This window comes from Necator americanus, chromosome X, assembly GCF_031761385.1.
Source record: "Necator americanus strain Aroian chromosome X, whole genome shotgun sequence".
Classification (NCBI taxonomy): domain Eukaryota; kingdom Metazoa; phylum Nematoda; class Chromadorea; order Rhabditida; family Ancylostomatidae; genus Necator; species Necator americanus.
Genome location: NC_087376.1, coordinates 32,213,774 through 32,240,806, shown reverse-complemented (window position 1 = coordinate 32,240,806; position 27,033 = coordinate 32,213,774). Strand labels below are relative to the sequence as shown.

The 27,033-nt window shown below is 35.2% G+C and overlaps 2 protein-coding genes across 4 annotated transcripts; both read right to left on the bottom strand.

The window, feature by feature from the left end:
- Positions 1–2,172: 2,172 nt before the first annotated feature.
- Positions 2,173–12,367, bottom strand: RB195_026119 (uncharacterized protein; the record flags this gene model as incomplete). Of its 3 annotated transcripts, XM_064214530.1 has the most annotated exons (18): positions 2,173–2,328; positions 3,682–3,830; positions 3,897–3,976; positions 4,038–4,191; positions 4,252–4,387; positions 4,495–4,602; positions 8,505–8,591; positions 8,653–8,697; positions 8,765–8,832; positions 9,705–9,801; positions 9,908–10,059; positions 10,119–10,189; positions 10,276–10,426; positions 11,286–11,427; positions 11,668–11,778; positions 11,969–12,111; positions 12,175–12,198; positions 12,286–12,367. In XM_064214530.1, the coding sequence occupies 18 exons, from the start codon at positions 12,365–12,367 to the stop codon at positions 2,173–2,175; spliced, it is 1,956 nt and encodes a 651-aa protein (XP_064070411.1). The 3 variants fall into 3 exon arrangements, with proteins under 3 accessions (XP_064070411.1, XP_013292903.2, XP_013292904.2); XM_013437449.2 differs by lacking the exons at positions 8,505–8,591; positions 8,653–8,697; positions 8,765–8,832; ... (7 more) ...; positions 12,175–12,198; positions 12,286–12,367 and adding exons at positions 2,809–2,871; positions 2,938–3,005; positions 3,222–3,318; ... (1 more) ...; positions 4,862–4,933; positions 5,318–5,414; XM_013437450.2 differs by lacking the exons at positions 2,173–2,328; positions 3,682–3,830; positions 3,897–3,976; ... (5 more) ...; positions 11,969–12,111; positions 12,175–12,198 and having other exon boundaries at positions 8,457–8,591.
- A 3,866-nt stretch (positions 12,368–16,233) lies between these two features.
- Positions 16,234–26,218, bottom strand: RB195_026118 (uncharacterized protein; the record flags this gene model as incomplete). Its single annotated transcript, XM_013437451.2, has 14 exons — positions 16,234–16,400; positions 17,380–17,500; positions 17,565–17,645; positions 17,696–17,753; positions 17,926–18,025; positions 18,130–18,229; positions 19,082–19,148; positions 19,235–19,327; positions 19,988–20,076; positions 23,820–23,873; positions 24,955–25,045; positions 25,574–25,670; positions 26,045–26,090; positions 26,183–26,218. 14 exons carry the CDS (start codon positions 26,216–26,218, stop codon positions 16,234–16,236), a joined length of 1,200 nt encoding a protein of 399 aa, XP_013292905.2.
- Positions 26,219–27,033: the final 815 nt, after the last annotated feature.

The window sequence follows — 27,033 nt, the reverse complement described above, 5'->3', positions numbered from 1 at the left end:
TTTTTTTTCAAATCATTTGCTTTGATAATGTGTCATTTCTTCCATAATGTGTCTTCAGCTCAGTTTTCGTTTATACCGATCTGAGAGATTTATTGTACCGGTATCATTTGTGTTGCTTTGTATTAATTGTAATATTACAAATGTATGTTGTCGAACGCAATTCCTTCCAGCGGCCTTATTTCTGCATTCTAGTCAAGCATTTCTAACGCATTTCTCTCATTAATTCGGTAATTGATCACACACAAACATACACAAAATAATTTAATATTATTTAGTTATTGGCCAGTTGAAATCCGTTTCCTGAATTCACTTGCAATGATCTACTCTGTCGATATGTTAATGTAAATACACATTTTGGGTCATTTTGTTCATATACAAGGAATCAGAGAAAACGAGAAGGTAACAGAAAGATTCCGCCCATATTGGCTGCTTTTTCATTTATTCTCTCCTCATTAGGGAAACACAATTTTAGCCGTACTTCTCTTTTTTAGATGACTACAAGAATAGTACTATTTTACTAATATTAACCTACTTTTTTAAACAGCCATTCACAAATAATTCTACAAAGTGCACACAAATATACGTTGTTTTTGAACACTCTGTGCACCTCATACAGTTAAAATTTGCTTGACACAATTGAGTTTCTTCTTGTATACGAATAATTTAGCACCTTTAAGACTACATATATATGTATTTTAGTGCATCTACTTTTATTAACTGAAGGCTAAACGGAAAGCGAACCTCTTATAATTCTTTACAGTGTTTTTTTCGAAACGGTGACGCATTTAAGGTATTTGTCGAACACTTTGAAGCCGTCAAAAACTAGTTCTCTAGGCATGACGTTCCATTTGCAATTTCGCGCATGTATCCTTAAATAATCCAATAACAAGATACAGTGTTGTTGGGTGAAAATATACTGTAGCCTTATTCGCCATTTAAGCGATTCGATTTCTATCGACATCGGTTGAACCAATTTTTGTTATCTGACTTATCCGAGACATTAAAATTCATACATAGTATGATAGCAGTCGATAGAGCACACAATTTTTTTTTGAAATTTTCTAAATTTGCTGCTTTTAGCGATGATTTCGTTAAGTTACGAAACATGTATATTTATATGTTAGTTGATTATTACGTAGAATAACTGGTGTCTTCCTCCTGTGGAATAGATGATGGATTATTTCCTTTAAAAAAATGCAGTTACATGACAGCTCTGAAAGCCCAATATATACATAGTTAATTATGGAAATACTTTCATCCTGAAAATAAAACCAGCACAGGAAATAAGGACTTCTTAATCAGCTTACTAGGTTTCACACTTTGTGAGGATCTTCTAATGACATTTGGAACATATATTTAGACTCACCTCTTAGCTAACATTAAATTCTATGAAGGAGAACTAGATCCTTTATCTATCAGTTTCCCCATGGATCTGGATAATCATGAAAGTATAAATTCTATTAATAGCCAGATTTGTAAACTGTGGTATGAAAAAAGCGAAGTAGGAGGAAAAGATGAGGGAAAAACTTTACGATACCATGATTTTTGCAAAATTCTTGGGTAACATTCGACAAATTCACACAGACACTGTTTTTGAACATACATACAATTCTAAAATTATTAAAAATTATATCAAATTAAATTATTCTGTGAATTATATTATAATTATTGCTTTAGCACCAAGCTTTGATACGATACACTTTACGGATTTATGTCATTTGATTCTAAGGATGAAGATGTGCATGAATCAGAAAGACATTCTTTTTCGTGAATTCGGCTTTCGATGGGAATACAGTCAATCAATAATCAATAACCATAGATCCATGATAAAAGAAGGATACTTGCTCAGATATACAGGTGTTGGTGCTCACTACACATTTTTGTAATTAATATTCTTTTATTCATTTTTATCTATTTTTGACACATTTTTTGTTTAAAAAACCCTACTAATATTTCAAGGACTTATAAGGGAAAAGTAGAGAAGATATACAACCTAACAGATCACTAGTTTATTTACACTGGCCACAATAATTGTAAAGGACGACTTCCAGAAATTGTATCACATTAAATCCAGAGCAGAAAGTATTGAAAAAGGTTTTACAGAACTTTCATGGATATCATTAAGTCATGAGGTCTGCTCTTTTCAATTCACCTGCTGCTGATGCGTTGCAATTAAGCAGCATTACTAGGTTTTCTTATAGGATCCTGTACTGGTAATAAATCGTCGGTTCTCAAATCAACTCTTCCAAGATTTCCACCGAATACATCAGCTGAACTTGATGCCATAGCAGCTAACGAATGAATGGTGAAGTTGTTGACCCATTCAGGCTGGAAAAAAGAAAGTTTCTTTTTCTGGATATCTTCATTCGTTACATAGAGTTTGAATAGCAGTGAATAGCAATAAGGTGATCTGACAGCAACATGCTCTCACTAATCGCTCAATGCTTTCTTTCTAATTAACGGCTGGAAATTTGTGGATAATGAAAATCCACACTATTCAGCTTATGTGGGGGATCTGACGGAGAAACGTATTAACGCTTACTCTAATTGTTCATGAGGCTAAACTCTGTTAAGCAATCCCTTTTAGAAAAAGGTTACATCCTAGCCCAATGAAAGAGTAATTGACTTGATTCCTAGGATTTTTGAAGATAATTAAAGCCATCTGGCTGTAGTTTCTGGGCTGAAAATTTTGATACTTTGAAGGATTGCCTCGAAAAATGGCAGTAAATGGTATCCATGTACTTGTTAGTGTTGGATGCTTTTAGGAAGAATAGAAAGATTATTAAATAAAAAAAAAGTCGCACAAACCTCATAATTGCTGCCGTAATCTTTCTCACGCAAGGTTGTGCAAGGTATTTGAGAGTTTGATAGCTTAAATTCAACATGATAAATAATTTAAGTACTAGATTATAAGTACAAATATGAATATTTAAGTACCGGGCAACTTGTAGTGTGCGTGTTATTCAAATAGCGATTGATTTTTGATTCGATCATAGCAAAGTATCCTATAAAAAGAATTATGGTTGTCTTAACAACAAAAAATATAGAGTTGTCCGTCAAGTTATACGTCAATAATAAACAATCTCAGGATTGCGCTAAAATTAAATTCTGGGCTAAAAAAACATTTAAAGCCATAGTTCACATGCGCAAAATATCGACAGTTACATTAAAAAAAATCATGTTATCGATTGCGAAATTCAAAATTGTTTTAGTACACATACCGTGGATCCCGTTTTCCAAGTATAAATAAGTCATTCGATTTACAACCTTCAGCACTGGTAAACAAAAGAAGTAGACGAGACCCACAATAGGATCGAACTAAAAATATGTTAGGTCATTGGTCGAAAATAATTTATCTTAAGAAAATTTTAAATATTAAAGACGATGAAACAACGGGAAGAGAAACTGAGCTACGTTGGTTTCCAGAAAAAAATTACTCAGTTTCTTTTCCTTTGAATAACTGTTTAGAATACAAGGTAATTAAAGGTAATCAAGTAAAGCGATGAATATTATGACGTTAAGAGTCGAAAGATCCGAGAAACTAAAGGAAAACTGTCTAGGAGAAAAAAAAAACAGCGAGGAAAACACTGATTGCAGGTCCTTACGTTTCATTTTATAAGTATTTGCTGTTTTTATTTTTTTTGTTTTTTTAATAATGTTGAAAATGAGAAATGAAGTTACCGTAACGTTGATGGGCATGATATCACCGAATCCAGCAGTAGTATAGGTTTGTACAGAGAAATAAAAACACTCCCACCACGATAAGCCAACATCGGGACCGGTGAGACCATCATAGTAGTACAAGAAAATTGTGGTAATACCAAGAAATCCTGAAATTTTTAATCTTTTTGGTTAACTCAACAAACACTTTACTAGTACGATCAGCAAAAACGAACCGAACATAGCTATCCAGCCGTATTTTATAGGGAGGATTATAAGATCATCAGCATGGAGTTTCGCTTTTTCTATCGTGGACCTTCAAATTATCAGGATAATCTACAAGAAATCAAACCTTTTTAAGTGCATAAAAAACTTACGTATATCGGAATTTTATGAAACCATACAGTTTTGTTAGGTAAACCAAGCCAAACTGTCCCAAATCACGACTAATTACCATTGTTACTGGGCAGAAAAGTAATGTATAAAGAATAACTACAGCTATTCCGATGGTAGTTTCGGCAGCAATTGTTCCTGGATTCGTAAATATTCACCATATCTAGATAGAACAACTAAAATTTGACATTAGCTTACCGTAACCAACAGTTGTGTATAGGTTCATCGCAAAAAATGTTGCACTCCATGGATTCCACTTATACTGTACATCTGTACGATAATAAGCAGACCATTTGTAAACATTGTCGAAAGCAAGCAAATCCTTGTAGTCCGTCTAGAAAAGTATTTTCTGGAGATGTTTACTTGAAAAAAAAATTAGTCTGACCCCTGACATATGTACACATTACTTTAGAGATTTTCAATCCTTGGAAAACACCAAACCTTAAACTCTTGAAATATCCTTGAAATGTTCCACGATGAGTTCTCCTTAAGCTTCTTTGCTATATCCAGAACCTTTCCGTTTAGGTACTTGACACGAATAGGGTAAACCTTAAAATCATATAAGAACGGAGGACAATGGAGCTATACACCAAATAATACTTACAACTCTTTCATTTCTAGATTCGATCCTGTAAAATAAAAACGCTCCAATACTTGTATAAGCAATGATCATAAATATCATAAATAAATGGCGTAGACCAATCCATTCGTTAGCTTTCCATAGCCAGTAATATTTGTTCCATTTGTATCCTTAAACAATCCGCTGGGTAAATTTTTCGGGTATTTTCAAAAATACTTTAGAAATTACCTATATTCTGTTCTCTTTGATGAATGCATTTCGTAGTGGGGCATGGATCGATTCGTTTTATTTCTGGTTCTGCTGAAATTCCGGAATTGCTCTATGTTGTTGATATGACATACGATATTTTCAAAGTTTCAGTTTCACTGCACCCTTCAACGTCAAGAAAATTCTTCAAGAACCAGGTTTTTTTTCCGTTAAAAATCAAATAAAAAAGAAAAAACACTAAAATAGGTTTACTAATACTAGTTAATTATTAATTACCAACACTTGCTAAAGCTTTTTTTTGAATCAGTGTGTATTAACTTAGTTAATGATACAGACCATTGGTGAGACATTGGAAGAATAATGAGGAATAATGAGTGTTTGAGGACGATCTTATTAAATAAGAGTTGGATCATCTGGATGATATCACTTAAATTTCTGTCATATTGGGATAATTCTTTTTAATAAAAAATACTGCACCTGTATATTTGTAATTTGTTGTATCATTGAAATTAGTGATGTCAATTTTAGGAACTCGGGAATGATAGAAGAATTCACCGATTGTTTCACGTCCCATTCTGAAATATTTGAAGGGAACTTTGATTTACTAAGGTTTTTTTTAACATATACTGCAAATATTTCCAGTACATGAATAAATGAACACAGTAAAACGATAAATAAAGTGTGGATTCATCAAAACATCTACAAGAAACCTATGATGGATCTCGATCTCATCGCGGTCCTCTTAAAGAACGCTTAAAACGGATAGGCGTGGCATAACAATGACATCATTGGTACGGTTGATATAATCACGTGAAAATAACATGATACATTGTTGCCGCAACTTTTTACTCCATAGTAAACTCCCGGAGACCATTCTTACTACTTCACAACCTGCTTTTTACAGGTAAATACCTCTTTACTAAGTATTATAGCCCTGCTTTCTGAATGAATCCAGTAAATGACGTTGAAATGGGTGCGACTAGACCAGATTCAATTTTTTACATCGTTTCGCTAAGGGTTATATAAATCGAAAGGAATAGAAATGAAAAAAAAAAAACATTCTTCTTTTACTAATCTTTACTATCTACTACTATTATTATCCTTATTCTTCTTTTACTTAATTATTACTAACTTTTGAATATTAACCTTAAATAAACCCCTTCAAATTTGATTTTTAAGTGGAGTGCTCTTTTCAGGAAAGGCAGGAAATTCTCTTTATTTTTTTTTATATCTGCCAATAAATTGCTTTTAACCTTACAAATATAACGCAGGGGTGTGTGTGGCGCAGTCGTTTAGAGGTCCGTTATAGGCACACGGTCGATGGTTCGAAACCGCCCTAGTGCAAGCTAAGCCTTTGATCCCTTCTGGGTTGATAGGCACCAGACTGGTCTGAAAGGATAAAAACGCTGACTTGATCACTGCCCCCCCCCAATTCATTGTATAAGCCAACACGCGTTCCAAAAAACCTCAATGATTACGAATTCCAACAAATCGTGTTGGCGCATCCTAAGTGGATTGATACGCCAGTGACTATAGTGAATTTAATATAAAGTTAGGACAAAGTTTCTGGCGTTAATTAATCCGCTTGGGCTTCACTTCAATTTAGAATCGTTTGAGGTTTACGAACGTGTCACTGGCCTATACAATGACTTGCGAGGGATAGTCTGTCAAGCCAGTGTTTTTATTTTCCCAGACAATCTGCTACCAATTTAGCGACCCCGGGGTTTGGTGAGCACTACGGTGGCTTCGAACCTCCGATCGATCGTGCAGGAAGCGAAATCTCAAACCGCTACACTACACCAGCATCGACTTTAAATATAACACAGAGTAATCTGATTCTTCAGGAGATGCTCTCAATCCTAACAGACTACAGATTAAAGATAAATTCGCAAACTTGCAGCTCTTTCCATCCACAATAATCTGTAATAGAAATAATCTGTTTCCTAAGTTCCACTGTTCATGGGACAGGAACTGTTATATCTACTGTAACGTTATCGGTTACGGTATAATTATCACGATAGGTCTAACAGATAGCATCTCATGCTTTCGTGGATATCAAACTTTGACGTTACAAATATTTTATGGGAAAATAGGCACTGTGTGTCAGCTTAATCTCAAACATTTAAGACACTCCTGGATAATTCCTTGTTCTTTGATCTAGGACTATTTTTCCTATTAAATAATATTGAAAGTGTAGAATCCGCTTCCAAGCTCTTCATAAAATATTATTTTGTTACATAAGTAATCCTTTTTTTGATAAATTTAAAGTCATGCACAAAAAAAAAGAGCTTAGCGTTATGTAATAGTTATTTGCTGTAGGATTTCTTTCACTACAAGATATTGTTTTCGATTTTTTTAGTCCTGATTTAATTTTTAAATTAATATTTAACCTGAGATCGGATTTCATTTCAACGATAGAAAAACGATTTTAGTCTCTGTGATCCTTACGCGTACTTGCGTACTGCGTTCCTAGAAATGTCGTCATCGAAACCCTGTACAAGGTCAACATTGTAATGTAAACGCTCACAGCCCAACGATCATCACGTCATTTCTTGGCGAAATAATGGCTACCATTATGTTATAAACCTACTGTAATAAACACAACAGTAAACAAGTTTAGTGTAAACATCCGTGCACAAATTGGCCAAGGTCTACGAACTATTTGTGAACGTCTAGAGTTTATCATCCGTGGTCATACTAAAACAGATGGCTTTACAGTATCAGTGCAAGAAGAACGCCAGAGAGCCCTGTAGACCTCCAGCTCAACCGTCGCCATTTGTCGCTACTAGCGCCGACATAAACGATATATAGGTAAGTGACTCGTTCCTCTAAGAGTACATTATTATTGTTATCCAGAAAAAGTGCCAAAAATGCAAAATTAACAAAATATAAGAAATCTTGTCCCACAGCGAAAGTCGATTAATTTTAATGTTTTGGATCTTGTAAGAAGGAATCGCAAATTCAATCTGCTTAACAAACGATGTTCAGCCTGTACTGGTAGTCTTCAAGTAACAAATGAGAGCTAGGGAATATAAGGAGTTAATGTGATCGTGAATCCCCTGGAAGATATGGATGACCTGGAAGTGCTCCAAGCCGGGCCAGTGAACCACCAACCCCACATATGGATAAAATCCACCTCGTATAAGTCCTAGATTGACCTCATTCATCTGCATCTATGATATATCCGGATATTTTTAAGCGCTCCATAAGGAATTCGTAAAAAAATTAGAACTATGTATTCGGACAGTATTCCTCGTGTGTTAATCTCTAATGTTTTATAATCTTCTGTCCCTCAAATGGAGGAGGGCATGTTTTGACCAATCTTCACGTGATGTTCCGGTTGAATTTATCAGGAATAAGATAGTACTGCTTCTTTAATTTCATCAGTGAATTTTTTCATAATCACAATTTTATCGCTTCTTTTTTTCAAACATTTTTTATGCATTTGTTACTTCATACGAAGAGGAAAATTCCTTAACTACGATTTTCAGACTCAATACGTGACTCAAGAAATTTCACATCGGTACCGAAACTGTACACAAGGTGCAGTAAAATATTTATGAACAAGTGATAAGTGGATGCCCGTTGTACAGAAGTGAAGTAGGATGATCGGAGATCATCTCGTGGATGACTCCAATTCGACGTCGGATTTCCGCAGGTTCACTCTTCCCAGTCGACCGCCATAGACGTCAGCATTCGATTTCATAAACGTTGCTATCGATTGAATAGTCAATTGATTAGTGAAGTCAAGCTGGAAGAAGAAAATTTCGATAACATCAGCAGGATCTAAACGTTTCTTTTCAGATATCCACCTCATCTGCTTGCTTCTGATCTCCTGGCTTCATAGCGACTTCTATCTGGAATAATGAGAAATAAGTTACGAACGAATAACAGGAGTGACTTTGGTCGAATATTCGAAATTACCTGCGATGCTGGTTCCGCTTGTTTACAGCAATTTGCCTGTATTCTATTGCTTAGAACCTCAAACGCACCTGAATTAGACGAGTTATAGTCGAGTCAAAACGAAATGAAGCACCGTGCAATTGCGTAAGCGGTTGCGCTCGAAGCGCTGCGGTGGAGCGTAGCGGTCAGGATCGAGTGAGAACCATTGCTACTACCGTGGTTCGCGATGGTCCCAGCTCGATTCCAACTGCTATCTCCACCGCACCGCTTCGAGCGCAACCGCTTACGCAACTGCAGCGTGCTTCATTTCGTTTTGAGTCTATTATAGCTCAGATTTTTTAAAGAGTATTAATATGGGAAGTAAGCGCATGTGGAAGTCCCACACTCTTTCTAATCTACCTCACCTCTAAAGTTTGTATTTCTTTCAATGACGAGTTAACAGTAAAGACACACCGTCATTGTTTCAGTTCTTCTGTCGTTTTTTCTCGGACCTCTACTGACTTTGAGTATTTTTTGTATAATCCTATGCTGACCACCACGTTTATTTCTTGTGTTTTTTAAGTTTTTTTTAATTGATTTTTCTGTCGTAAAAGGAGGAGAAATCCGTTCTGTGGTTTTTCTAGAAAAACTACAGGCAGAGAATTTAGGAGATCTCAGCAACTTCTACGTAATTCCTGCTTAAAAAGAAAACAAAGTCATGAAAAGTTATATCAAGCTAAAAGATCACTGAGTAAGGAAGGAGGTGGTCCAGAAACCACTAGATGGTTTTAGTTTAACAAAGAAAAAACTCAGAAAATCTTAAACAAAGCTTCCTGCAGGTAACGATTCGTCTTTTACAACTTAAATAGGTTCTCAATAAATAAGCTAACTAATTTTGATTCACCAATAAATCCAGGATGCGCTAAGGACAGCTGACAGTAGATTTTTCCCATAATTTGATAGAAAGCGCGAATAGTCTTACCGTAGACACCATTTTCCATACTAAGGTAGCAGATTCGGTTCATAACTTTCAACATCGGCAAGGTGAAGAAAAACACGGAACAAATAACTGGATCGAACTGAAAACTGTGGCTTACTCTCATTTTGAAGTAATAAACTTTAGATACTGATCTCCAGATACTTCCTACTAAGTTAATATTAAAGAAAAGTGAAAAAAAGACTTACTGGTATGTTATTAGGCATAACATCACCAAGACCAATGGTTGTAAATGTTTGAAAGGTGAAGTACATCGAAAGGAACCAGTCAAGACCAGATCCTGGTGGTCCAGACATAGCATCGTAATAGTACACCCATATTGTCCCAATAAACATGATGACTAGAAAAAAAATAGGATGTGAACGTACAAAAATCGTGCGTAAATGGTGATAGACTCACGTCCACAAATACTGACACATATCCATATCGGTAGCATGAACACCTGATCAGATTTTTCGTCAATTTTCATGCTAAAACAATTAATTCAGCCGAAATAAATTTTCAAACATTGTATATCGATAGTAAAAAAAAGAAATAAGATGAAAATCTCACTCACAATCGTAGCTTCAATCTTGCATAAACTGTTGTCATATAAACAAGTGCTAGTTGTCCAATATCACGAACAATAATCCATGTTATAGGACAGAATAAAGTGCCATATAGTACAGTAAAACATTTTGCAGCCAACGTTTCAGGAGCAATTGATCCTAGAAGCACATTTCTATGTATTTGACTTCAATATGACCGATTTGTGAAAGAAATGAGAAGAAAAACATGGATGTTCTTGAACTTTCCTTAACTCTATACAAAATTATTTTTCTAGAAAATCATTTTACTCTAGTTTCTTCAAAAAAGAAAAAGTAGAAAAGTAACAAAATAGATGTTGTAATAAGGTTTTATAAAAAATATTAAAAATCGAGGATTTCTAAAAATGAGCGACGTACAGGCCAAAATATTCCCGTTGCGTTGCTGTCAAGTCATCAATGAGTGGAATATCGACCTAACAGATCAACCAGGTCAGAAGACTTTAAGATATACATCATTTGCTAGTACATATACAAAGAAATAAAACGATAATTATTGAAAATCTCTCAAAAAATTTGAAAACAGTCCAAATTCGGGAATTATCACATGTAGTTTCAAAAAATTTGAGGCATTTACGTTGAATAATAAGGTTTCGTGCATTAACGTATCTAGGAATGACTGGATTTGCTTTTTAACGAGAAAAAATCACACTACTGATACGTGAAGCAGCGGCATTCCAGAGGAACAACAAATAGGATGGTCAAATAGAAAAATAATATCGTACCTCTTCTTGACTACTACTTATTATAACTCTATTCTTTTACTACACATATAGATGAAGCAGAACAAAGCACCTTCAATTTTGATGTAAAAAAAATGATAAAAGAATGAAGCGCTTGTCGTCCTGACTTTTAATTCAACTCAGAATTCGTCTGAGCTTTTACGAGTTCGCATATGAATGCGAAAAATAATATAAATAATGCTAATTTAGTTAATATAAATAATAATAATAATAATAATAATAATGCTAAATTTACCCACCGTATCCTACCGTAGTATATACATTTGTCGAATAGAAAAAGCTGCTGCCAAATGTCCATTTCCAGTGATCATCATGATCACTTTTATAGTAGGTTGACCATTTATAAAGTCCATCTGTGTTGAGGAGTTCAAGATAATCTTTCTGAAAACTGTCATTATCGTTCAGTAATCGAACGTTGTTAGTCGATACCAATCGTGTTTTATGATTGATCATTGTTTATGGAATGAGTATCGGACAGTATTGAATGGAATAGTTACCAAAATTGATTAATTGAATAAACCCTAGTTCTGAATCCACAACTTTTTTTCTGTGATATTGTCCAACTACCATATGTAATTCCACAACAAAACTATTACAAAATGCCACTTCCAAAAACGTTACCTTTAATAATTCCGATTTTTCTTCATTCGTTAGATTCGAGTTCATATTCTTATATCTTTGAGCTATTTCCAGCATTTTATTCTCTAGACCAGCTTTCCTGGCTGGTACTGCCTAAAACCACTTCAGATATGGTAATTCTTTTGAAAAAAAAAATATTCAGAGAGTTCTAAGGATGAAGTGACGTCATTTTAAGAGCAAGGAAAATGTCTTCAAGTTCATACTGGCAAAGTAATCCTAAAGTCTATCCATAAAGTCAGTTCAGAGGGTCTTTTTTAACAAAAAACCTGAGAAAATAATTTACTTCAGCTTCTCCATTGCTTTCGAAATACCATAAATAATATCCTCCGAGAAGTGAATATACGGTCAATATTGAGAGTAGAAATAAATGGCGTAAACCAATATGTCTGTCAAGTAGTAATAGTGAATAATTCAAATAATATGATACTGAAATTATTTCGATTAATTTCCGTGTAAACGTTGTCGCTGGAGTATATGTATGGTACCCACCTCCTTTCTGATTCTTTGAAATCCCTGAAAAAAAAAACCTTTTAAGGATGTGAAAGAAGAAAAAAGCATAGAAAACGCAGAGAGATGTAAAACAAAAACAGTATAACTAACCGTACTGATTCAAATCATCAACTCGAACACATGCAACATGAGAATGTTCATAAAAATCGTCCACAGTTTTCCATGTAGCCATGGTTGTATCTCTATCTTCGAGAAAAAAAAGAAGTTACGGTACAAAATGAGTTCGAAAAGTATAGAGAACGTGGTAGACGATGTAAAACACGTTTATACGACTGGTTCATGACGCCTAACGGGTGTACACATACGTAACCGATGTACTGTATTCAATATTCCAAGGAAAATTATCTGTTTAGGAGTCTCGCCAAGGTGGGTGGTCTTCCAACCAATATATAGGTGTTGAGGCCGATGTGAAGAGTTGAAGAGTAGTGATAACTACGACAAGTTCAAACATTCATGAGATTGTAGACGATTATGGCGTGAATACGATCGCAAAGAAGAAAGAACAGTGTCGTAACACACAGTTATCTTTTCGTTCCCAAACGCTATCGGATTTCTCTCACTGGTTATATCGTCCTTACATGGACTATGGATTTCTACTCTCTGGATTACTATGCAATTATTTGGAATCTATAAAAAAGGGGTTTTTTCCAATCAATCTCGTTGAATTATATGATTCTTTTATTGCATTGCGACGTGGAATCTTTTTTTGCACGTATCTGTAAAAAAAGCTCATTCGATAAGAATTTTTTGATGAAAAATTTTACGTTCCAAGGTTTACTGGGAAAGTTTTAAATATTTCGAGTTCTTTCACAATACCGCCTAGGAAATCAACTATCTACACTAAAATCGCTAATCCTGCGACAGAAGAGGAAAAAGAGCGCGAATTCTTTTTTCTTCATAATTCGCCTCATTTTCACCTAAGTTATGAAATCTGGACATCAGTAGATTCGTGCGCGAAAGCTCTAATGACTGGATATAATTATTTTTTCTAACATCTTTCACTAAGAGAAAAATATTTTCTGGAAAAAATTTTGGAAAAAGAGATAGTTGCACCACATGGGTATATGATTTTTGACGTCAACATATTGTTTGAGAAATAAACTCATAGTTACATATTCGTTATGTATCATATGTAGCAGCACCAACAAAGAATGCTTCTTCCGGAACGCCTTCGTTCCATATTTTTCTTCATTTTTGAATTCACTCCTATTCCACCGCGATAGAAATGTATAACTAAATAAAAACAAAACAAATTTCTCTTTCTCTTCTTCTTCCTAAATACAGTCCTGTGAAGGTAAACTTGAAGTGTTCTTCTTTAAAATTCGAACAAATTCCTTAACAAAAACACTTGATATTACTACCGTCACCAGAATAAGTAAAAGGAAGAGAAAAAAAGAGCAGAAATGTTCTTAGTGCAAAAGTATTTTGTACTGCAAATCATTTGCTAATATTGTCAGTAAGAGAAAATAAAATTGCTGGCGCTTAAAGAATGATCTTAACAGGAAGAAGTTCCTGTCCCTACCTTTATTGAGGGTATAAAATTCCGTTCCATGTCTGAAATTTCCAGTTCTTCTTGGTTCCGCCAATAAAGGCTCTTCTCAAAGGCTCAGAAGATCAAAACACTTCACGCAGGTTAAAAGTGGTAGATGTTGTTGACGTGCACATAACGTAAAGAAACTAGCAATAAAATCGTGACGTTATGGCGGAAAACAGCTAGAAGAACGCGAAAACGGTAGAGCATGAGTTTACCACAATCCTAAAAATTGCACAGGATTCTCTGAAAAGAGGACTGAATATGAAGTATTAATTCGAGAGTTGAATTAAAATAATAAGAAAATTATAAAAGCAACGTCTCACGAAATTGGCGTTCAACCCGGCGGAAAACGATGAGCTTCGGTTGTAGATTATGGCAACGAGCGTGGCTCCACTCATCTTCCCTAGTCTTCCAGAGAAACGGCTTGACAAACGGCGTTCTTTCCTACGAAATCAGTTGCAACGCGCCACGTGGACGATAGAGCGGTCGAAGATTAATAACGTCTCCTCACCGGCCAAGTCAAAAAAAAAACATGAAATAGTCAGCTAAGGGGACCGAAACATGTACTAAGATGTGCGTTATAACGTACCTCGTAGGAGGAAAAGCGGTTCCCACGCCTCTTTTTAGGAGTGCTAGGAAAAATTGAGCGGTGTCACGCTCACATCCGTAATCTACTTCTCGAACTCTATGTTTTCCATGGGTTTCTATACTACGTCAATTTCGTGATATGCTGCCTTTAAAACTCTATGAAATTTTTATGAAAGAATAATTTTTGGTGAAATATGATGTAGTCTCAAGAGTAGAATTAAAATGACAAAGATGCATTAAAAATCAAAATAAATCTTGAAGGGCTGTGAAATATCATATCACTTTTAGTTGTTAGCACGGAGATGGATAGATGAAAGCTGGAATCTATGCATAGTTTTCATTAGAAACTCCTCCTAATTGTTAAAATCATATAAACCCATTAACAAACTGCAAATTTTTATTGCATCTTTTCTCGCAATAATTCACCTTTTTATGATTTTTGATTGTTTAAAGGAATTTAAAGTGGTGAAGTGGACCACGGGAAAAACCAAAGATGGGGTTTTAGATTGCGGGATGGTTCCGCTCAACACTTCCTAATAGCCGTTACAAAAGACGAGGAAGACATCCCTTTTTTAATGGCGATTTCAGTTGCAACGCGCCATCATGTCCGGCACGACTTTCTCAGTCTTTCTTTTTCTTTTTCTTTCTTTTTTTTTCAGCCAGCCGGCACCCTTTCCCAGGCGGCGCGCGTGAAACATTGCCATCGGCAATGTATTACGGTAGCGTCCGCAGTGTATATGGCCCCGTGCACTCGACGTCCAGTTTTTTCGTTTCCCTTTGGTGTCGTTCTCCCATGTCTTCGTATATGATCGGTTACTACATCCACTCAATAGCCGAGATTCGTAACCACTGAGCACCATGGCAGACCCATAATCGATCCACTCTTCTTAATATCGTATATTTATCATTGTCACGAATCATCGACATTAGGATAAATCCGCACATAAATCCACTTGTACCACAGCTCATCCATAGGCCACGAGGTTGGAGGGTAAGATGAGGGAACAGCCCCATTGCCCCTGAAAAGGGAATCGCGGCAGGGGGATGGGACTCTGGACGAGTCTGCAGGGTTCGGAGGGGCTGGGCCGCCGTGTGGTGGCTAGCCCAGCGGGAGCCCCTCCGGATCCGGGCGGTCGGCTTCGGGTCCCATCCGCCGATCCCTGCCGCTCCTTGGACGCGGGGTACGACACCATCCTTCTGCACGCGCCGTACACAAGTGCGAGCGGTCGAGGATCAGTGATATCTTCTCACCTACCCATTTCAATGAAACCAATGAATAGGTTGTTGAGGATACCGGAACATATACATACAAGCGCGTCCTAACGCACCTCGTAGGAAATGAAGCGGTTCCCACGCTGTTTTTAGGGATATTAGAGGTGAGCGGAACCACCCCGGATCCCTCAGTCTACAATCTCATTTCTAGCTTCTCCCGCGGATTACTTTAAGACGTCAGATTTGTGGTATACCGCCTATAAATGCATGCAACGTCTGGATTAACTGTAGTACAGAAAGGGAAGGTGAAGCCGACACCCTCTCTTTTGAATATTTTGAATTTTTCAAACTCAGTACGGGCGCAGTGACTACTTTACGATCCATTTAATGTACATAGCAGTAAATAAACAAGCAAATCTTATCAATGAGAACTAGCGTCTGCTTTTTATTAAAATTCTTTGAATTTTTCACACAGATTACGAACATGTGACAGCGTAAGATACTGTAACAGTACACTTCCAATTTGTAAGATGGAACTGTCAATGTTGAATAAAAAGGACACATTTGAAAAAAAAAGACGAGAAGACAGAAACTAGTATTTACATGATGGACACGGTCTCTCATTGCTAATCCGAAAAAAAGCACCAAAATAGGCAGCTCCTATTGGGCAGGAAAACGAGCAATATTTGATCTGGAGGAGGATTTCATTCCTCGAGTTTCACATGAGCAGGATTTCTTCGACTATTCATAGTGGCCATGCAGATCACACAAATCAACAGAGATGATGCGAATGCGGATAGAACACTACCGGCAGCAAGTGGTGAAATACAAATGTCTCCACGTAGTGAATCCTGACGCAAAGTTGATGGATCTGGAAATAGGTATAACATATGTTTATACATACTTGTTTTTCACAAAATAAACAAGCCAGTTTGGAAGAATAATTAGCTTTTGCAATGGAAGGATATAGAATTACAAGGAGGGTAACCACAGCTAAGTTAATTGGCAATTGTCTAAGAAGAATTGGGAAGGGATTGTTGTTTTAATTTTTTTAAATTTTTTCTTCGACTTATTGTTGTAAACATAATCATTTTTCTTCTTAAAAAACATGGAAATTAGCCCACATCATTTTTGACGGATGAATAAAGTAGTGAATGAAGTGTATAGTGTATGAAGTCGTGCGAGTATAATTATGTATTCTGGATGCTTCTAGTGCTTGTGAAGATTACTGCATATTTTTGTCTATTATTAAAAGGATAAGGGATAAAGTCAATGACGTATCAATCCACTTGTAATGTGCTAACGCGTTTTACTGTAATTCATACTCGCTGAGGTTTTGGAACAAGTGCTGGCCTATACAATGACTTGCGGGGACCAGCCGATAATCAAGTCAGTGTTTTTATCATCCCAGACGAGTCTGGTACCAATTTAACAAGCCCGGATGAAAGGCTTGGTTTGCACTTGCTATTTCGAGTACTACTATTAACATTAAAAAAATACTTTTTTGTCGCTAAAAATAATTTTTGAGTTCGATATGTGCATCACGCAGGGAGGGATGTTCAATATTGTTGGAGAAGAACTTTTAATTTTTCTTCTCAATGCAGTGCTTAGACAAAAACGACAAAAAAGCCTCAATAATCCCCTTTTTTTATCTTTTTTGATTAGAACCATCGGCACTTTTCCTTCCTAGAATTTGTTTTCTCGAAGTTTCAAGTTTTTTTTTTCAAATCTTTGTTTATTTGATGGTTTATAAAATTTTATTGAAGTGATTTTTTTTCGATTGTTTCTGATTGTTTCTGTTTTTCTGATGTTTCTCCTAAACAAACCATACAAATTAGTAAACAAAATACCTGCAGTGGTGTCATCTATGTCAAAGACGGTCATATATTGTGAGATAACATCAACATTGTTGTCCTCTTTCTCAGATGACCGTTTACCTCTCAAGGCCTTCGGACAATCGTCTGATGAACGCTTAATTTGTAAAAATTGAATTTATATAATGTAATATGTGAAAATTATATAACTTTCAGCTCACCTTACAAACATCACCCTCCTTAAGACTAAGACGAATTTGGCACTGGAAGAAAAGTGAGGGTTGGTCGGCAAATTTGAATACCTGAAGACCTTATAACAATTTTGGCAAACCGGATAAATAAAGAAACAAACCTGCGAAACTTGGCCGCCCACTAGGTCGGAAGTGTATTCCAGGTTATTAAGCAGGTATCTGATAAATCTCAAGTTAAATTAATTTGAACTGATGAAGGGAACTGCTAAACTCATGTCAGTGGGTTTTGCACACATAAGATTCTTTTGAAAAGAAATTCATGACAAATTGTCCGAAATGAAATTCGAGTAATTTCCTGACGTGACCTGGAGTTATTAGGGGAATAATTCACCTGTCTACTGCGCATCCATTTTCGTCAAGTAATTGTACCTCACGACCTCCATCCTCTCTGACATTACATGAGTGAACTGTTGCGCAAAATGACGAGTCACCTACATTTTTTCACGAAAAAAAATGATACTCAGAACTGTAAATTTCTGAATAGCAGTAAAGAAGTTGAACGGATTTTTCAAAGAACCAAAACATGTCAGCTTACTTGCATATTTTCCGTCTGGATCGCAATTCCATTCATGGTAAACTTGTTGACCTACAGAAGCGAATTTTAATGGTGCTCCATCTTTTCCGCCGGAAAGAACCTAAACATATCCTGGAACTTGTTCAGAAGAAAGAATAGTGGAGGCAAAAAAACGTTATAACTAAGAATCTGAAGGGTGGAAGGATTTTAATGTTATGGACAAAAAGAGGAGAAATGTATCAAATCGAGGCCAGATCAATTATGTGTCGTCATCACAAAAAGTAAGTGGATCGTCTACTTGGAGAAATGGCGGCACTTCGCCACTTTAGAAAAGTCCATTTGTGACGTAATGTTGAGATTTTATTTTTTTTTCTGGAATGCTTTAATGTACTCTTTAATTGTCTTTTAAAAATGTTAAGTTAAAGAACAGAACAATAGGAAAAAGAGAAAAGGAGGAGAAACTCTTAATTCATTCAAAGTTTCTAGCGAGGAGTTTAATAAAAAATTAATGATACATATTTACAGAATGCACAATAAAATAGGATAGTATATGTTTACGTTCCGGGAATTTTTTCAGCTGTACTCGGAATTAAACATCGGTCCAAGAGCTCTAGTTTGGAAATGATACTTATTTGAGGTATCTAGTAATAAAACAATGGAGATGAGGTTATCGTAAATGTTTAGTTGGACCGCGTAAAATTAATTAATTAATTTTTTACTTATTTAATTTTGTTTAGACTATGTGAGGAGTTCTGGATTGGCTAAAACATTTTTGACGCATTACGTAATTTTTGATGAAATTGAGTAGAAATGGTATTAATGAGTCATTTTTGAGCGGTTCAAAAAGAATCGGTTTAAAAAATTACTATAGATTGATGATAGAGAAGTGATAAAAGAAGGAAAAATTATAAGATTCTGGGAAAATTTTACAAAAGACAAGTTGCCTTGGGAGATGATCTAGGAATCAGCTCACCTGATATCTACATTCAGGAAGTGGCACTGTTGATTTGATCGTTTCGCTGGGCAATTTTCGTGCAACGCTGAAATAGAAATAAAACATTTGTGATAAATTACTATATTTTGTTAATGCGGTCCTCGATTGACCCTATCAAGAAGAGTATCCCACTCGTGTAGAACGTTCGATGGTCGTCCTGCTGATGAATTTGTCTCCTCGTCCCCGATAATCACAAGTACATTCTTCTGCATATCTTTTCCTTCACTAAAATTTGAAAAATTATCTTTTACATTCCATATTGGTGTTATCGATTTATTACATATACATAAAGAATGAATCCAAAGACTATGGGACTACACAAAAAATTGAATTATTATCATTATTCAAGGTAAAAGCACTTCAAACAAAGATCAACTATGTGCAGTGTATTTCTCTTCATTGATATTAAGTTTTTTATGATGACTTCTTCCGAAATCCTATGTTTATCAGGAAAGTTGAAATAATTTGCCTTTCCAACCTTATTTTTGCCTTACTTGCCTTTTTCTCCTTTTTTTAAAACCTTCATTTTTCGTGAATGCTTACTATATTATTTTAAAAATGGTTGGGTACGAGATTCAAACTATTACATAAAATGAACAATGCAAAATTAAATTTTCCAGAATGTTTTTTTCCATATTAGATTCTAGTGAAAAGAAAATATTTAGATGACAATAATATAATGCTGGGAATTGTACTGCATCCCTATTTGTACACTGTAATCATCCTTTTGAATTTTAATTTTATCGCAATTTGTGCAATTTATGAGATAACTTCAGGCAAGTTGGAGACGAGTACATAAAAGTTTTTTCCCTTTAAAAGTATTCAATTGCAATTAACTACTTCACCCGTTTGACGGTTATTTTGAACCTAAAAAAAGGAAGGTACCTGACATCCAGATTTTGGGTCACTGTTTTTGAGGACTCTGCATAAAAACACTGCACTTTGTAGGACTTGTCAATCTTCGTGACGAACATCTGGAATTTTTGCTAAACTAAATGTGACACTTCCTAGAACGTTTTTTTTAGATCTTCTCAAGATTTTTAGGTTGACTTCGATACATTGCAATAAATCGTCCAGCCACAGTCATTGACAACAATTTTTCCTCTTTTTTTTTGAATTGAAAGGAGAAAAACTAGTAAAATAACAAAAATTTTCAAAGATCGCTTAGATGAGCAACGAATTTCCATGGAATAGTATTTAAATTACGTTGAATTATTAGATTTCATTTGTAATTAGAATTGAATTACCTTTTTTTGGGGCTAGAAAATAAAGAGACCAGTTAGTCTTCATTTGTGTTCAGATTTGAATTAACTTTTTTAGATTTAAAAAAGACTACTTTTTTATTTTAACCACAACTACATATGTTGTTTAAGCCGACACCATTTTAGTGTATGCTAGGATCTACATTTGAATAAAATTACATACTGTTTCAAATTTCAAAATCTCTCTAGTTTTCACACAAAATAAATACAACTTCGCACAACTTCAAATCCATTATTTCCAGAAAACACCCACTTATTATTCAGTAATGCGTTATTTTATTGAAAATGTCATTGGACATTTTACATTAAACAGGAGAAACTGGTTTCTCAAGGAAGAATAGCATGAACATAAAACAAAACATAAACATAATCGTCATTGTAAACACAAAAACAGACTTGAATACGGACCTTATACAAACATTTGTGGATTTAGTCCGTTAATGCACGACATTCGAACTCCACATTAGGAGGAATTATGATCCATTTCATAAGCATAAGTATGATTAGCAGATATTAATAGCTTTTCTTACTATCATCCATTATCCTAGAAACATCCTGTTCCTCGTAGAGAATCATCGTATACTGACGTAAACATATGTTACCAATTATTTTCGATAACTTGAAAATTCTTCAGTACTTAGATAATAGATTTATTTATTTGAATTATTCTTTTATTCGTATTCTTTATTCGTATTTTTCATTTATGCCATAATTTTTAATCAGTTTCGGTACTTGTGAATTTCTGTAATACATACATGTTACAGTTTTAACAGTGCTCGCTCTTATGTAGAAGGCTCTAATTTTAAAATATTGATTTATTCCATGGAATATTCTATTCTATTTCTCTTTTCCAATCAAAAGGTGTTAACATTTAACACTTTCAGGTAGAAATGAAAGCTGAAAAAAGATGAAAGATGACAAGGACATGCGTAACATTGGCGATTAATAGATTCATTCAGCAAAAAACGATCCTATCATTAAAAACAGGATCATGCCTTGGATCGTGCCTTACTTAAAGTGTACGTTTCACGTTAAAATCGTAATCGTTCACTTAAGCTGGAATCAAATTGATTCATCTGGACGTCATCAGTTATGGTTAAAGATGGATTGTTCGAAGCGTTCATTACGTACAGAGGTCTGGTTTGCGGATGACTTCTGAGAAGGCGCAAAAGTGGAACCGCTCCATGTTTTTGATAGAAACTCCACCAATTTATCTATTACTTAGTGGAATTGTATAGAAATACGAAATAAGTGAAAAGAGGTAGGTTACAAATTTATAACCAATGTTTTTCGTTAGCCCTACAATAGAACATTATATGATGGAAAGTAAGCAGATGTATTTTTATTGATGGGCGCCAGAAAAATCATATTCTCTACCCAAAATTTTCGTAGAAAATTCTGGAAATCAAACCAAATATTATATAAACCGTGGAAAAAGTGCTGCAACACATTGATACTCTGCTGTTTCAGCAAAAAAAAAGAAAAAAAAAAGATTTTTACCTCTACTTTTAGCTAAGATAGTTATTTTTGAAGACATGAATAGTATTAGAGAGATATATCTAAAAATGTGGTAAGGATACAACGCATAAGTTTCATGATCGTGGATTTTTTGACGAATGAAAGCGTACATGGTGTTTTTTTTTCTGATATTTAATTCTGTGGAATTATTTTTTGTTTCGTGTTTTGTTTTGCTTCTCATCATTCACAACTTCTGTTTGCCTACCTAGGTTAAGAAATTATTTGTTATAATTAAAGTATAATAGTTTCGAAGGATCACCTCTTTCTAACACTTTCATTGTTATTTTTCGTGTCCCAAATCACAAATAGCGACTAATATCATAAACTGGTTTTAATTCTGAGATTTGCAAGAACTAGTTCTGTTGAGGACTACAGGAGAGCGTATTTGAAAGAAAATCTGGAATCTACATATTGGATCGGTCAGTGGAAGAATTTGTAGCTGAAAACGTGTGAAAAGGCATAGCGAAATGGAAATCGGGATTTTTTTTCCCTAATCTTTTAAGAGAATGTTCCTCGGAGCTTGGAGATCGTCATAGTTTGATAGGAACAAGGATATGATTATTAAAAAAATTAAGGAACAGATTTAGCAGATGGTCTTGTGAAAAGCTGTAGGACATTTTTAGCAGAGAAAATTTTCGTCAGACCTTTGCGATCTTCAGGATATTTAGCCTCTTTCCTTAAGTTAGCCTTCCATACTCAGTGATCATGACCACCTAAAAAATTTTGAAATCTAAAGATTCCCTAACCGAAACCGATTCCCGAGTTCCCTAAAGACAGATAAAAAAGAAAGAAGACAATAATATTTGTTTTTGAAGGAGACGCATCCTCAAAAAAATCCACATCCCTCACATCATAATCATTAATATTCATATCAAATTCTCCTACTTATGATATTAGCATGGAATAGTAGTATATAAGTAAAATATATTCGCTATCGATGTAATAATGTATTTATGTAGGCAGAAAAAGTTTTGGAATAGCATCGATGAACTCTCAATGATCATTTCTTCACCCGTGTCAATGTGCTAATTTCCGCTCTATTTTATTTCTTAGACAGACATCGTACACAAGGAGTCATGTCTAATGCATTTGAACACACTAGTGACTCATGTGTCCCTGTCTTTTGAGGAATTTCACACACACAGACACACAGACACACACAAACACACCTACAAGGTCATCCAGCAATGAAATTGATCCTTGTTCTGGAAGTTTGCACATGACCTCTGTGGAAATCGAATAGATGAATTTCTAAGGAACGAAATCTCCGGATTTTTTTTTCTCAAAATTCAAACTGTCATTGAATAGACTCATCGTTTCGACTGAAATGTGTTATTTCAAAACTCTAAACTGTGGATTGTGGAAGAACAAAAAAACTTCTCCTGAAATTATAACATGGTTTTGGAACACTGGAACTCACAAAACAGACCGTTACATCGTTCTTTGATGTCATTCCATTACCATTTCAAGGATGAACGACGTTTTATAAATATAAATAAATATATCTTATGTTTCTTCTTCATTATCAAAGGACAATACATCCTTCTTAATATAATATCAAGGATAGTAATAATATTCCTAATATATCATTTAGCACTAAACTAAAGTACTAAAAATACTTGCTTGTCTTATGTCTCTAGGTTATTTTATTTATTTATTTATTTATTTATTTATTTATTTATTTATTTATTTATTTATTCACATACACATATGGTGCACCAGAAAAGAAAGATTAAAGAAAATGGAACACACTTTGTCTGAGTCAGAGAATTTTAGGAACAAAAAGAAAGTACAAACTATTTCATTTTAGAGTTAAGTAAAATTTAATTTAAAATTGTAAAGTAAAAAAAAATTACTTTCATTGAAACTTATGTATGTTCGCAGACAAACACCACTTATTCTCTTTTTTTCATACTTCATAATTTTCATAAACTCACCGGATGAAATGAAATGATAACAGTTGAGACAAGTAGAAGACCTCGTGGTGAATTCTGAAAATAAAAAAAAGAGGAAAATACCATCAATACGGCAATTATTATCGCAATGACGTCTTCTATACTTCATACATCTGAACGACAAACGAATGTAACGCAATGCTGCGTAGTGCTGAAGCACCACTTGACCTTCGATAATTGGAATTTATAATTATGGCTATGTGAGGAGCCTGTTATACGTTACATAATTACATACTAACTACATAAGAAAGCGTCTAAGAAGAAAATCGTACTGTGATTCAAATTTTTCAAATTTGAAGTAAAGAAAGAAATCTTTTCAATGACGCGAAAAAAACACCAGCGTTGAAAAGTCTTTGTATGCCCGTTAATTCAGCTAGTTTCTCACGTTTTTGCTGATAATTTCACGAAAATTTCTTTTCACGAAATGGTAGTGGAACAACTGTTGAAGGCCCCCTCTCCCCACGCTCAAATGTACCTTTTCAACAATTCGTGAAGATTTTCACGCATGGAAAACGTACACATATGTGAAGAAGTTCGTGACAAGCACACTTGTTCACACTTGTATTTCTATATAAATGCATTCATTCGTCGTTACTGTTTGTTCAATCTGAGAAGTCTTGACATTCGAATTTGAAAAAGTTTTGGGGGCAAGAAAAACACACACACACACAAATCTAACAAACGTATGCGTCATTCAAGGTTAACGATGGTTTATTCTTGGATTTATGATTTACTTGTAGGCGAAAATCTCCGTTAGCGTTCATCGAACGACGAGATAATATAAGATCGAAATCGAGGACATTGAACTAATTCAAACCATGTATTCACACGATGAACAGATTTCAATTTCAAAATTAATTTTCAAAATCTCAAAATTTCCATCTCAAATAATACTGGAAACAAAAATAACTCATAGGATCAAGTAATATGGATGATCTTGGCAAAACTCCAGTATCAATTGCAACGCTACACATCAATGAATTAAAGAAAAAAAACGTCACGAGTGCAAGAGAAGAAAAAACTGTACAACGTGAATTGACGATTTTATTTGATTATTAGCAAGAGTACAGGAATTGAAGAACGTGGTGAAAATCCAGAAAGAAAAAGAAGAACTAACCGATCTTTGTCGTATCACATCACATTCAGTGAAACCAACGGTTATATTAGCAGTGTTCTCAAGTGATGCGTCCGTACGACATCCTTGTGTTCTAAAATGTTTCGTGGGTAAAAGTAGCAGACAAATATGGAGTATTTTGCATAATTAATTATGAATCCTGAATTATTCTTTTCCACAAGAGGAATCAGGGGGAATGAAAAAAAGAATAAATCAACAATGTCCAGGAACGATGGTAAAGAACGATGCAATGGTCACAAATAGGAAAGATGGAGGGTCGGTCATCCATCGACTTCATCGATCACCAGTCGACTGATATCTTTAAAAAAAAAGTTCTTCAAGAAACTTCGAGAGAAAGGGTTAGAGTGCAGGTGGTTCCCAGTGAATCCCGTTAAGTCCTTGAATTTTTTCTTACCAACAAAAAAATTCACCGACTAAGATTTCGTTTTCTGTAAAAGTTTAGTTTGCCAAAATCACAATAGGTCAGACAAAAAATTAAGACATTTTTAATAGAATTTCCTGTAATAGGAGGTTTCTTAAAAAATCAAAGCATATACATATCCCATTTTAATAAATGTACTTTTATTAACGTTATTCAATCTAAATTTAAAGAAAAATTCACCCGTAATGCCCTTTGACGTAGACGTGTCCTTCAAAAGGAGATCGAGTACGGAATCGAACGCTAAGACTTTCACTACCGCATTCTATTACGGGTTCACCTAAAAGAAAATGGTGAAAATATTCTTAGAATGAATGAAATTATTACAACAACACCTGGATGATTTTTTTTTCTTGGATGCATAAGCAAAGAACACTATGTATTGTTTCCAACTGAATAACTATCCAGATTAACGCTCGTCGGAGAAAAACAACTAAAAGACTTTTTCGAAACTTCGTTGATCATTGTTGCGGAAAGGTCATGCACCATTTTTAGCAACTTGTTCGATGTTCAGGTGTTCAGGAGAATGACCGCCAGCCTTTGTCATTCAGCCATAAAATCCGCAAATTTTTAAGGACAATTTGAAATAGACACAAAAAGAGAAGTAGAGGACGCGTTTTGAGGTGATTTCAACAATAGAAGAGCACTACTCACCTTCTAAACCATTGTCTATTATGTCGGCTAGAATCATATGCGCTGCCTGTAAATTAACTCTTTCTTAGATTCACCGTATATTCCATGGAATCAAAAAAGTGAAGGAAATATGAAGGTGTGGGAAAGCGTTTCTCTTACCAATAACGTCTGAAACCTCAGAAACCATCGAATCATCTGAAAAGGTGAACAAGAAACATTCGAACGAATCATTAGACATTCCATACGTGTTAAACGGTAAAAGAACAGTATACAGTTTTTTTGTCTCGTTGTAGATTCTACAAGAACATGTTGAGAAACGAGTATTTCAACTCTATCAAGACCGAAGTGTGTGTATGTGTGTTGGTGAGGATGGGGAGAACAACAGGCCAGGAAAGAATGAATCAATTTGAATTGATGGCAACAGAAGAGTAAGGTAGGCAGGAGTTGTAGTGGCAAAATTCATGACAGACGACATTTTCAGTTGACAGCGGTGAAGTATCCGTCCGTTCGACCCGCTAACATTTTCAACCCCCGTCGTCCCATCGTCACAACAACAATTACGACAACAGAAACAATGAACTCTCCTCGTTACGATATTAAAACTCTAATTTCTTACAATTTCACGGTTTACGAGCTCGACGGTGAACCACATCCCGGACCGGACCACTGGCTTAATGAGTTGTTTTCGTCTAGGATTATGCGCCTATTTTTTTTTCGTGTCAACTCCAAGTTGAGTGAGGTGAACAGATGATAGATCGCCTCACTATCAAGCTACTCACATAGAAGGTGGAGCTACAGACACATATACGCACACATACACACACATACACACGCATACACACACCGTAGAACGAGGTCGTCGAGGACGACGACGCTACACCCAACGCTAATAGCATGAAAATGCGCTAATCCTTATGTGAGTGGGCGTGAGTTTTCGAGCTGAATGAAAGATGATAAATGTGGGCGGGACTTAACTGGTTCATTATCGATCGATGACGTTTATTTTTCCA